Source organism: Panicum virgatum, chromosome 8N, assembly GCF_016808335.1.
Source record: "Panicum virgatum strain AP13 chromosome 8N, P.virgatum_v5, whole genome shotgun sequence".
Taxonomy (NCBI): domain Eukaryota; kingdom Viridiplantae; phylum Streptophyta; class Magnoliopsida; order Poales; family Poaceae; genus Panicum; species Panicum virgatum.
Window position 1 is genome coordinate 38,643,956 of NC_053152.1, and position 13,515 is coordinate 38,657,470.

General features: G+C 48.2%; 2 protein-coding genes across 2 annotated transcripts; one reads left to right on the forward strand and one right to left on the reverse strand.

Annotated features, from left to right (window-relative positions):
• Positions 1–7,391: 7,391 nt before the first annotated feature.
• On the forward strand, positions 7,392–10,162 carry LOC120686418 (disease resistance protein PIK6-NP-like). Its single transcript, XM_039968621.1, has one exon. The coding sequence runs from the start codon at positions 8,342–8,344 to the stop codon at positions 10,100–10,102; it is 1,761 nt and encodes a 586-aa protein (XP_039824555.1). The 5' UTR covers positions 7,392–8,341; the 3' UTR covers positions 10,103–10,162.
• A 76-nt stretch (positions 10,163–10,238) lies between these two features.
• LOC120686419 (protein yippee-like At4g27745) lies at positions 10,239–11,535 on the reverse strand. Its single transcript, XM_039968622.1, has 3 exons — positions 11,377–11,535; positions 11,154–11,275; positions 10,239–10,706 (listed from the first exon to the last, which is right to left on the reverse strand). The coding sequence occupies exons 2-3, from the start codon at positions 11,244–11,246 to the stop codon at positions 10,479–10,481; spliced, it is 321 nt and encodes a 106-aa protein (XP_039824556.1). The 5' UTR covers positions 11,247–11,275; positions 11,377–11,535; the 3' UTR covers positions 10,239–10,478.
• Between the last annotated feature and the right edge of the window lie 1,980 nt (positions 11,536–13,515).

The following is a 13,515-nucleotide window of genomic DNA, read 5'->3' on the forward strand; positions in this document are numbered from 1 at the left end:
AATTCAATTACTTCGAGAAATCAACTCCAATTTTGTTGAGATTTTTGGGGATTCTATGCTGGTGATTAATCAGTTGGTTGGGGAGTATGAATGCAAAGATAATATTTTACAATTATATCATGAAGAATATCTCCGGCTGCTGAAAGAATTCAAGAAGGTAACCATCGAGCATGTTCCCAAATTTCATAACAGTGACGCAAATCGGCTAGCTCAGCATGCTTCAGGATATCGGCCGATGGAGGGAATAATGGCCTTGGAGTTAACAGCCGATGATTGGAGGAAAGAGATTATTGATTATTTGAAAGATCCATCCAAGAAAGTGAACAGAAAAATCAGATTCTAGGCAATCAACTATGTATTGTTGGAGGAAGATTTATATTATCGGACGATTGATGGAGTTTTGCTCAGATGCATCGATAAAGAGGAAGCTAAGGTATTAATGGGTGAAATTCATGAAGGGGTCTGTGGATCCCATCAATCGGCCTATAAGATTAAATGGGTGATCAGGAGGAACGGATATTTTTGGCCGACGATGCTTGAGGATTGCTTCACATATTACAGAGGTTGCCAAGAATGTCAGAAGTTTGGGAGCGTGCAAAGAGTTCCTGCGTCAGCCATGAATCCCATAATCAAGCCGTGGCCGTTTAGAGGATGGGGAATTGATTTGTTCGGCCAAATATATCCTCCATCCAGTAAAAATCATAAGTTTATCTTGGTGGCCACTGATTATTTCACCAAGTGGGTTGAAGCAATTCCTCTGAAAAATGTTACATCGAAGGAGATGATTAAATTCGTCAAAGAACATATTATCTATCGGTTTGGTATTCCACAGACCATTACGACCGATCAGGATACTATGTTTACGTCAGATGAATTTGAGGAATTTGCTAATGGAATGTGGATTAAATTACTGAATTCTTATCCATATTATGCCCAAGCTAACGGTCAAGCAGAAGCATCTAATAAAGGGGTCATCAAATTGATCAAAAGAAAGATTAATGAATATCCTAGAAGGTGGTATACTGTACTTCATGAAGCTTTATGGGCATACAGGATGGCTTATCATGGTGCTACAAAGGTGTCTCCATATCATTTGGTATATGGACATGAAGTTGTTCTCCCATGGGAGTTGAAACTTGATTCACGGCGTGTCACGTTTCAGAATCAATTGACGCCTGATGAGTATTCTACTCTAATGAAAGATGAATTAGAGGATTTGGCTAGCCATCGGCTGAAGGTTCTTATAAATGTTGAGGCAAATAAAGCCAGAGTTAGCCGATGGTATGATAAAAAAAGCAAAAGCCAAGACCTTTGAGCAAGGAGAATTGGTTTGGAAGCTGATACTGCCGATAGGACAAAGAGTTCAAAGTTCGGCAAATGGTCGCCAACGTGGGAAGGACCATTCAGGATAAACAAATGTGTTCCTGGTAATGCTTATATTTTAGAAACACTCGAGGGGGAAGAATATTCTAGAGCTCTTAACGGAAAATATTTGAAGAAGTATTACCCTAGCGTTTGGGTTGATGCATAGCTGATTGGTTTGAGTTATCGGTTAAGTTGTTATGGCCGATATGATATATATCGCCCTTAGTGCAAAAAATCTACACACTCCAAAGTATTTGGATTCAGTGGAAGTCAGTAGAGAAAAGAAATACTTCATTGATAATAGTATTTACAAAAAAGCCTATCAGATGATCTGGCCGATACAGCAGAGGCTATTCCAGGAAGATGCTACTCCTAAAAATCTAATCATCAGCGAAAACATTGCCGATGATCGCCTCTATGCTAACATCTTCAGAGATGGCAGTAGCTATCATCTTCATGTCGTCGGCAAGATCCTCAAAAGCCAACCAATCCTCGCTGCCCGGCGGGAAGTGGGTCGGTTCAATTTGCGAGAAGTCATGGCTGGACTCGAGTTGAGCTGTGGCGAGGGCCACAGCGGCGACACGGCGAACCCCATGACCGGCGACCTCCCGGACACGGTTGGTGTCCTGCAGACGGGCGGTGACGGTGTCGCCACGAGCGTTCACCGATCCGGTCGCGGTGGCGGCTGCGGCTAGAGGGCTTGAATCTGCGACTCCAGAACTGAGGCAAAGGAATCAGACATAAAAAAAATTCAAGAAAGGAAAGGGTAATGCTTCGGGAAAAATAACTTACAGGAAACCCTGGAGTCGGCGGCGGTGAGCTGGGCCCGGACAACTGCCCGATCGGATTGCGCCGTTTCCAGTTCGGCGGCGAGGCGCTGAGACCTGATGATCTCTTGGGAGTAGTTCTCCCGAGCCTCGTGTTTCTTGCGAAGGAGCTGGCGAATGAATTCTTTGGTGCTCTCAGGAACACCAGGGAAGGGGGGCCTCTGAGCCATAGGAGTCCAAAGAAGAGGAGGTGTCGTGGCTGTGCAAAGATTGGATGTCAAAACCAGGCAAGAATGTGGTAATTAAGAGATGAAAAGAGAGACCTTACCCCAAGCGGTGGCGGATCGCCGGAGGAGAAGGACCTTCATCGGAGCGCTTGACGCCCGCCATTGCTACAGGAAGACCTAGGGTTTTTGCTGGAAGAAGAAGAAAGGACGTTCTGTAGCTAATGGAGATTTGTTGCCGATACAAGGACGGGAGGTGATATTTATGGTCCAGTCTGGGTAAATGAAAAGACGAAAGGTGAATCGGCGCGTGCGGACGGAAGGTGAAAGGCTAGGGGCAAAGAAAAGTTTTACTCAGTTGTACGTGGCGAGGACATATATGTTCCACCGTATCCCCGGATCAACACCCTCTACACTGACGCGCCGGATCTGGTCGGCATAGGCGTAGAGGGTGGTGGCATCAGGAACGTTGCAGCTTGCTTTGGCGCCATGGCTCGAGGTAGAAGAGAACGATGGAGGAAGAAGAAAAATAAAAGAGGGCAGTTTATGAGAGGTTGGTGAAGATCCAATGACAACAAAAAATCAGATGCCAAACAAGATGTAAAGTAAAATAGCCTGGTATACTATGAACTTCTACTACATCTTGTAATTTGGTAGCCGACTCGACGAAACCTACGTTGCACAGTCAGATTAATTGGACTGCCTATGTGAGTATGTTTATAAACTAACAAACAAAGGCCATAAACCGAAAGATCCTAGAAAGGGTTTGTTGGTGATTACAAGATCACTGTGTGCAGTCTTAAATGCAGCGCAGCACGGCGGAGCTGACACGCCGGAGCCTTTGATCGAGAAAGAGATGCCATGCGGTTCTTCGAAAAAAAGAAAGAGATGCCATACGCGGGAGCGACCGTCTGATCTCCCAGGTTTTCATCCATCGGACGGTCCTCATCACGCCACGCGCGCACGGTCCTGTTCTGCCTGCTTGCAAATCTTCTTCCCGTCGCAGGCTGACTGATACACTAGACTTGGAACCATGACTCGACTGTGTGCTGAAGACTAAAGACCATGGAGCAGCCCAAGCTTCACGGCGGCAGGTCCAGACCCCGGCTATAAAAATGAGCTAGTCCCATGTCCTGATGATACACTTCCAAGTTCCAACACACGAAGCACCACCATACCAATCAGGGAGATCGATCCCTTTGTCGTCGTCCCTGACGGTGGCGCACCAACCACGGCCATGGAGCGCGCGTCGTTGGCCGCCGGCGCCATGGCCTCCCTGGCGGCGAAGCTCAACTCCATCGTCATGCCAAGGTACGAGCTGATGGCCGGCGCGAGGGCCGACTCGCTCTTCCTCCGCGCCGAGCTCGGGAGCATGCACGCCTTCCTCGAGCAGCTCTCCGCCGAGCCCGGCCCGGACGCCCAGGCCAAGGCCTGGACCAGGGAGGTGAGGGAGCTGGCCTATGACGTTGAGGACGCCGTGGACGAGTTCGTGCACCGTGTCGACGACAATGCCGCCCATGGCGTCGCTGCTCCTCCTACCAACCATGGGCGCCCGGGTACCCTCCAAGGGTTCGTGAGCCGCGTCGCGCAGCTCGCGAGAGCGGCGGGGACGCGCCTCCGTCTCGCCAACGAGCTCAAGGGCCTCAAGGCCCGCGCCGCCGAGGTGAGTGAGCGGCGGGTGAGGTACAAGTACGGCGAGGACATGTCCTGCGCTCCGCCAGGGGACCGTGCGGCCGCCGCCGATCCCCGGATCAACGCCCTCTACGCCGACGCGCCAGATCTGGTCGGCGTCGGCGGCGCCGTGGGTGACATCGTGGGGTGGGTGATGGGTGGAGCCACGGCCACCCTCAAGGTGCTCTCAGTCGTCGGGCCTGGCGGTCTCGGCATGACGACCCTCGCCATGGAGGTACGGTGTTCCCGAGAGGGTTGGAGGGCAGTTCGGCTGCCGCGCCTTGGCACCGGTGTCGCAGAAGCTGGACATGAAGAAGCTCTTGAAGGACTTGCTCTCGCAGGTCGGGCATGGTGGGGCTGATGAAAGCGATCGGGTGCTCTAGCCTAAGAGGGGGAGGGGGTGAATTAGGCACAATTAAAATCTTAACCTATGGCTCCAACTAGTTTGCACAAAACTTAAACTAAAACAAGCTATCTAGATGTGCAACTACGGTTCACCTTAGTGTGTAACCCTCATCCCAAAAGAGTTTTACAACCTATAGACAATCCTAGCACGATACTACACTAAGAAAGTAAAGGCATACAAGTTGCAATAAGAAATGCGGAAGTTTAAAGAGAGGGATGAGAGGAAGCGAACTCTCGACACGAGGATTTATCCCGTGGTTCGGTTTGCCATAAAGGCGCCCCTACATCCACGTTGTTGAAGCACTCACTAAGAGTATCGCTTCCCGGCAATCAAGTCTCTTCCGTGAACACAATCACGGTCACCTTGATCCCGATCTCCACTAAGGGAGATTGCCCACGAAGGAGGGGTCTCCGTGAAGAAATCCAAGTCAAAGAAATCAAGACAGAGATACTTTAGTATTACCGGTTGAACCGACGCTGAGAAAATCACATACGTCGGTGCATTGACTTGGAGCACACTAGGAATTTTGGTTTCACCGGTTGAACCGACGTTAGTGAATTTGAATACGTCGGTGCAATGGACACAGTAGCTGAGGCAAGGTCTATACACAGGATGAACCGACGATTGAGTCTTGGTGAACGTCGGTGCAGTTGTCCAGAGAGTTTGTTTTTTAGAGTTCACATGACAACTACACTCACCGGTTAAACCGACGCAGCATCGGTTGATTACCCATACACGTAACGGCTAGTTTTTAAGGTGGGCAGTTTAGTATCACCGGTTGAACCGATGATGGCTTTTGGAGGTGCGTCGGATTAACCGGCGTTAAGTGTTTTTTCTGGCAGCTTTTCTCCAACGGCTATATTTGCTTGGGCTGCCTATATATACCCCAAAGGCCGGGTCATTTGAGTGTGCTGGAGACTATGGAAGCATAAAAGAGTTAAAGATCATCTCCAACCATCTTAGAGCTTCATTGTACATCATATAGGCTTAAGCACACTTGTGAGAGTGCTTAGTGCTTGTTTAGGCTTAGTTCTTGAGAGAACTAGCTTGAGAGAAAGCCTTGCTGCGGCAAGCATCTTGTGTACTCGTCGTGTGACCCTCCGACTTGGTGTGGAGCGGCAACGACACTTTGTGCGGGGAAGGAGACCCCTCTTGGTGAGAAGCTCCAATAGTGAAGACGGTGCCGTTGGTGATGCGAGGAAGCGAATTCTCGACACGAGGATTTATCCCGTGGTTCGGTTTGCCATAAAGACGCCCCTACGTCCACGTTGTTGAAGCACTCACTAAGAGTATCGCTTCCCGACAATCAAGTCTCTTCCGTGAACACAATCATGGTCACCTTGATCCCGATCTTCACTAAGGGAGATTGCCCACGAAGGAGGGGTCTCCATCCCCCGCATAAAGTTGTCGACGCCGCTCCACACCAAGCCGGAGGGTCGTTGACGTGCCGGCGAGCCACCAAAACTCCAAGGATGTCCGGCGCACCAAGATACAAGGATGGTTCACTCTAGAACCACAGCACAATGATCTAAACCTTGCTTGATCACTCACTCAAGAGCTAACCTTGCACTAACACTCACAAAACTTGTGCTAAGGACTAAGGATTTGATCTTTATGCTCTTGGATGGCTTGGAGATGTTCTTGGGTGTGTGTGGAATGTTCAGCAACTCCAGCAATCTTCAAATGGTCAGGGGAGCACATATATATAGGCCACCAACTCAAGAGAGCCGTTACGAGCCGTTGGCCAGTTTTCTGCGTAAGCATCGGAACATCCGACCATAGGGCATCGGTTCTTCCGGTCTCTCACAACAACTGAAATTGTCGTTGGCTTCCTGACACAGTTGCAGTGCCTCCAGGGACCACCGGTTGAACCAATGCATAGGGCGTCGGTCAAACCGGTCACACACAGCGCCAGGACTAGCCGTTGGACCTCCCACTTCTGCTGACGTCATTGCACCGACCCCATGCTCCGATGCACCATCGGTTGAACCTGTGCTAGAGGATTGGCTCCTGTGTGCTTGACATCGTCTCTGGAACATAGTACATCCAATGCACCGATGCCTAGCTTTACGCCGTCGGTTCAACCGGTGACTTGGCTATCTTGACTTGGTCTTCGCTTGATCTCCATTTGGTGCTCAGATTTGCACCGATGCCAGGGCGTCGGAACTTCCGACAACCATCGGATGCACCGATACTACATGCATCGGTTCTTCCGGTGCTTCTGTTTTCTGCAGAACTCATCCAATTCAGCGTTTCTTTGAATTCTTTCTTTGTGTATTGCTTTGTATGGCCTTTTTACTTCATCCCTGAGATCTAGAAATGTTCACTTAACAAAACCATTAGTCACATTGATTTCGTTGTCATACGATCACCAAAATCACTCGAAATGGCATAAATGGTGCCATGTTTGTTACAGCTGACGGTGTGGACACATGGGAGGAAGGCCAACTCATCCGCAAGCTGAGGGAATGCTTGATTAATGGAAGGTAATTAAGCATGTCAAGTCTTTTTTTTATTAATAAGTCTTGTCTACCTACGTTTTTCTTATCAGTTTAAGCTTTGATGCCAACTAGACACGGTGTTGGAGAATATATATAAGACCAGGCTGTGCAGTTTGGAAAAAAAGAAGATGTAGCTCATTTCAAGTCCTCGTCAAAGTCTCGTGACACCTTGATGTGCCATGACTTTTGAGAGCATCAAGAATATATACTATGTAACATATCATCATGACCTTTTGTAATAATTCTTCAATCCAAAAATTGAGAACAAAGATAAGATCCTAACATTTATTTATTACTCTTTTAGAGACGAAGATCAGAGAACCCTTGTATAGCTGATATTCCTTGTAAACTTGAATTATGAGAAAACCTAGCAAGGCACCATATCTCGTTCTTTTTAATTATTCCAACAAATATGCGTCTTACTAATTATGTTAATTTTTATAGCATTATCACTTCTAGTTTCATTATATCATACATATTTGGAACCTCAGGTACTCTATCTTATTATTATTGTTTTTCCCACTAAGAATTATATTTGGAAAAATATATGTTACATTTTTTAATACTAACGTACAATGAAGGATAGCTCCAGGCCTCCAGCAATAGCTCTTCGCTCTTACAACTTTTCTGTGACTGTTCCTCGAAGTCACAAAAATAAGTAATTAAAACCTTGGGAATAATGGCGAGTACAGTTGTACCTTTAGTCATATATGTCTTAGGATTGTAGAACAACTACAATTGTTTTTTTCATAGCTTACAATATGGGCTATTCATCTATTAAAACTTACTTAACAATGGAATATTGGGATAAGAATGTTAGCAATGGACTGTTAATCACAGCACATTATTTTTGACAATATCACCAAAGAATGTAGACAGTTGTATATAGGAATGCTTTCCCACTCAGATTGGTATTATTAATATATCGAGCATTAATCCCCTAGGTTATTTGAAAGATTCAAGCTCAATTTGTAAGTCTGAATTGGTTTATTTATTGTCTGCTGGTAATTCACTGCTTTAAAGAAGATAGCTCCATCATCTGTTATCTAAATCTTGCTCAATATTTCAAATAGGTACCTCATTATAATAGATGATGTTTGGAGCAAATCAGCATGGGAAAAAGTGTGATGTGCTATACCTCAGAATAACCACAGCAGCAGGCTCCTAATAACAACACGAATTGAGTCGGTAGCAAAGTCATGTTGCTCTGACCCTGACGATCGTGTATACAGAATTGAACCACTCAATGAATCTGATTCAAAGGTCCTGTTTTTCAAGAGAATATTTGGCGACAAGGAAGGTTGCCCTCCACAATTAAAGGAAGTTTCTAATCAGATCCTGAAGAAATGTTGTGGCTCACCATTAGCAATAATCAGCATTGCTAGTTTGTTAGCTAGCAAGCCTGTCATGTTGAAGGAACAGTGGGAGAAATTGCTGATCTCTATAGGTTCTGCTTTAGAAAAGAATCCTGATCTAGAGGGCATGAAGCAAATACTTTCGCTCAGCTACTATGACCTTCCCTACCACCTGAAAATATGTTTGCTGTACCTCAGTCTATATCCTGAGGACTTCAAGATTGAAAGGGATAGTCTGATTCAGCAATGGATCGCAGAAGGATTTGTTGGTGTAGAAAGATGTCTAAGTTTGGAGGATGTTGCAGAAGGCTACTTCAATGAACTCATCAATAGAAGCATGGTCCAACCAATGGATATAAAAAGTGATGGTAGGGCCCATGCTTGCCGGGTTCATGATGTTATGCTTGAGCTTATAGTATCCAAGGCAATTGAAGAGAATTTTGTCACTTTGATTGGTGGTCATCCAGTTCCAACCTCATTTGTACAAGGCAATGTTCGCCGATTATCTATCCAGTGTGATTCAGAAATTCCCAAAATACAAGGGGGGATGAACTTGTATCATGTTAGAACACTAACCTCATTTGCTCAGGCCAACCTTGTACCTCCTTTATCTGAGTTTAGAGTCCTGCAAGTATTAAATCTTGAGGGGTGCCAGGGATTCAGTGAAAATTCTCTGAAAGAGATCAGCAACTTGTTTCAGTTGAAATATCTCAGCCTTCGGAGAACATGGATTTCAAACCTCCCACCGGAAATAGGAGACCTGCAAACTTTGGAAACATTAGACATAAGAGATACAAATATAGAAGAGTTACCTGGAACAATAACTGGGCTTGACCAACTGAAGTATATACTCAGTGGTGGCTACGCGTGGGGAAAAGTAAAGGTACCAGATGGTATTGGGAGCATGACATCCCTAAGAGCCATATCTGGTCTTGACATTTGTCGCAGTTCAGCAAGTGCGTTACAAGAACTTGGTAATCTGAAAAGTTTGATGGAACTTGCAATCAATTGGACAGATTTTACTTCTGGAAATGTGAAGCACCAAGAGGCTATGATGACAACTCTAGGAAAACTGGGCACAAACAACCTTCAATCCTTCGCAATCTGCAGTCGAAACTTAAATTCCCTTGAGTTCCTGGATTCTTGGTCACCACCACCCAATCGCCTTCAGAAGTTCCGACTGTCAGCATATTACTTCCTCCCAAGAGTCCCAAGGTGGATGGCACCACTCTGCAACCTCATTGATTTAAATATTAACATTGCAGAACTAACAAATGAAGATATACTAATACTCAGAGAGTTGCCTTCTCTACTTTATCTCGACTTATGGTTGAAGTCACCCCAGAAAGATGATACGATTGTTATTCATGGAGTAGGATTCCCATACTTGAAAGAGCTCCTCTTCAGTTGTGAAGGAACATGCTTGATGTTTGAACCAGGAGCTATGCCAAAGCTGGAGAGGCTATCCACAACAGTCCATGTAATCAGAGCAAAAGCATACAGTCTGCAATTTGGCATCGAGCACCTGAAATCTCTCAAGCAAATCAACATCCAAGTTTTATGTTCTGGCGCAAGTGCATCTGATATCAAGCATGTTGAACAAGCAATTTCTACTACTGTGAGTTATCATCCTAACCATCCTAGGATGAACATCGAAAAACATGGTGTGGACTTGAACTTAGAGGAGAGAAACAAGAGAGAACATTCCGAAAACAAGAATATGGAAAAACTTGCTAGTAAAGAGGATATCAATCATACAAACAAGAAGAGAAGGAAACTACAGATTGAAGAACATCATTCGTCAAGTGCATGATGATTTCTCAGCAACTGTAAATTTGAATGAAAAAAAGACACGGCTGAGGCAGGCTGATATATTGACACTATGACTTCTTTTTAATTTATTAAATGTGTGGCTAGTTATAGTATGCAATTAGCATAATTCTGATGGATAACAACTGGAAAAATAACAAAGAACAAGTCATTCATTTATGAATGACATTGTTTACCAAACAGATAAGCACGCATCTGTCTTCTTTACAAAAATGAACAGAACGAGTGCAGATTACAAATGGCATGAACACAATCATGCCACCAAAATATTGGAACCTACAGGCGACAGCCGACAGCTATGTACAAAGACATTGACTGCATCTTTCACAATTGACTTCGGATAGCCAAATCATTAATCACTACCAATTCTCTTTAACAATCTTTGCTTTCTCGAATATGAACTTCCCTTCCTTGTATCTCTGCGACTCCTCATAAGCTCTCTCATATTTCCAACCCAGTACTTCGCGGCAATCACGGCAGTAGATATCAGCAACCGTATGAAGCCCTGTCATTAGTTGCCTATCCTCCTTAGGCCCCACAGCTATGTTCATGGCATGAGAAAACAGAAATGCACGACCATTCCTTCCCTATAACAGTCAGAAGAGCAAGGGAGAGACAGTATCATCCTCCAAACACAGAGCAAAAATCCAGGCTATATCAAACTACAACTTGTTCTGCATCTAAATGAATTGCAGCTGTTTTCTCTACAATCAACTAGATTCATGTCCCTGAGAATGCAGCAACCAAAGAATTAAAGAAACTCTGTTCAAACTGTGATTTTGGGTGCTCCTAGGATTAATGCAGCAAATAGACATGCTTTTAGGTTGCTGCTGAGCTTCTTCAGTTCTGTTGCAGCCAAACCAATAGTGTTCTCATCAAAAGACAAATTAAGGGAACTCTTCACTCATTGACTGATGACAACTACTACTATAGGATGCCAAAAAACAGTCAGCCCAGCGCTACTGTTACTGAAGAACTAGGCCCCCATGTTAGGAAGGAATCTGAAATCCCCAAGAACACCCCTCTTCATTCACCTGAAAGGCCTTGGAGATGATGTCGTCGTGGAGGCAAACGTGGTTCCGGCAATGGCAGCAGCTGTACACCCGCGGGCCCACCAGCTCCGCCATGGGCGGCCGTCCCCTTCCCTGTAACCAATCTGCAAATTCAGGAATCAAGAACAACAAAAAGGTGCCATTTCGCGCCCCAGAAACCGTGAAAACAAAGGACAGAACCGGGATTCGGCCTTCCGGGGCGCACCTGCGATTGAATCGATGAGCGGGATGAAGCAGGGGAGAGGCAGAGAAAGGTACGGATCAACCAGTCTAGCTGGGAAGGCAGGCCGGCAGGAAGGAAGAATAGCACGCAAACCACGGTGAGAGGGGCCACGAAGAAGGGGGTGAGAAAGCGTCGGTGTCCCGACCCGGGGTTCGGATGCCAACCAACTGCTAACTGCTGCGCGTTTCCTCGTATCAGATGATGATGCAAGAGGGAACACAATAACGCACGAGTTTACCCTGGTTCCGGCCGTGGGGCCGTACGTCCAACAAAGAGATGTGCGAGGGCACTGTATTATCTTGCACCCGGAGTGCTTGTAGTAGGGGTACAAACAAGGCGAGAGAGGGAGGGAGGCTCCCAAATCTCTGCTAGAAATGGAGTCGGTTGAGGCGAGTGCTCAGTGGTGCTGAGAGTGTGGCGATGATCGCGAGTGTGGGTGATCGTGGTCGCTGATGTCCAGAACGTCAGAACCCCTTAAAGGAAGCCCGTCTCCTCCTTTTATAATCACAAGGAGGGCGCGGGATATATGTGCAGGGGACCGTGGAAGTCGTCGTCTTCCCCCGAATCGCGGGGGTGCAGTGGTCGAACACTGTAGGAAGTACACTGTGGGGCATGACGTCGGGCATGGCGGTCGTCCTGGATATCATCCTTGGTCTTGCAGAGATTGCGCCGGCGTCCTGCCAGCTCCAGCAGGCGGCGTGGTCGTCGCTGTAGGGTGTACTGTCCTCCAGACGTGGCGTGATGGCGTTCCGTGGGCCCCGTAGGCTAAGGTCTTACATGCCCCAGCGGTGGCGGTGCACGCGGCGGTCCCGGACCCCCTGGATAATGTGCCGGTGCGCGCACTAAGGGGTCTGAGGGTTGCGTGGAGGTCCCGGACCCCTCGAGGGGGATGTCCGGGACTCCGGCTGCGTGTGTTGTGCGCCCCTCTTGAAGGGGCACATGGCGTCGCCGGACCCCTTCCCAGGCAGGAGGTGGGTCCGGGGGCATACGTGTGATGATGTGGAGTCCGGACGGTCGGAGTTGGCAGAATAGTACGGGGCAGTGCCGGGCACGCTTCGTCCCGCGTCGCAGGTCCCACAGTGCGCCACAGCGCCCGGGATGGCGGAGCAGTGACCGGAGTTGGCGGATGGCACTCCGGTCATAGCCACTGTGGGGGATGGTGGCCTGACACTGTCTGTCTTGAGCACTGCGGAGGAGTGGTTGGCATTCAATGCCTCCGTACGACGGGCGGTTGAGCGGCGGGGCTGTTTGTCCCTTTGGCGTTCAGTTTACATACACCGGAGGCATCCCCTCGGCATAAGGGACAAACAGCCCCGCCGCTCAACCGCCCGTCGTACGGGAGGCATTGAATGCCAACCACTCCTCCACAGTGCTCAAGACAGACGGTGTCAGGCCGCCATCCCCCACAGTGACTGTGACCGGAGTCCCATCTGCCAACTCCGGTCACTGCTCCGCCATCCCCGGCGCTGTGGCGCACTGTGGGACCTGCGACGCGGGACGAAGCGTGCCCGGCACTGCCCCGTACTATTCTGCCAACTCCGGCCGTCCGAACTCCACATCATCACACGTATGCCCCCGGACCCACCTCCTGCCTGGGAAGGGGTCCGGCGACGCCATGTGCCCCTCCAAGAGGGGCGCACAGCACACGCAGCCGGAGTCCCGGACATCCCCCCTCGAGGGGTCCGGAACCTCCACGCAACCCTCGGACCCCCTTAGTGCGCGCACCGGCACATTATCCAGGGGGGTCCGGGACCGCCGCGTGCCCCGCCACCACTGGGGCATGTAAGACCTTGGCCTACGGAGCCCACGGAACGCCATCACGCCACGTTTGGAGGACAGTACACCCTATAGCGACGACCACGCCGCCTGCTGGAGCTGGCAGGATGCCGGCGCAATCTCTGCAAGACCAAGGACGATATCCAGGACGACCGTCACGCCCGACGTCATGCCCCACAGTGTACTTCCTACAGTGTTCGACCACTGCACCCCCGCGATTCGGGGGAAGACGACGACTTCCACATTCCCCTGCACATGTACCCCGCCCCTCCTTGTGATTATAAAAGGAGGAGGCGGGTTTCCTTTAAGGGGGGTTCTGACGTTCTGGAGATCAGCGACCACGGT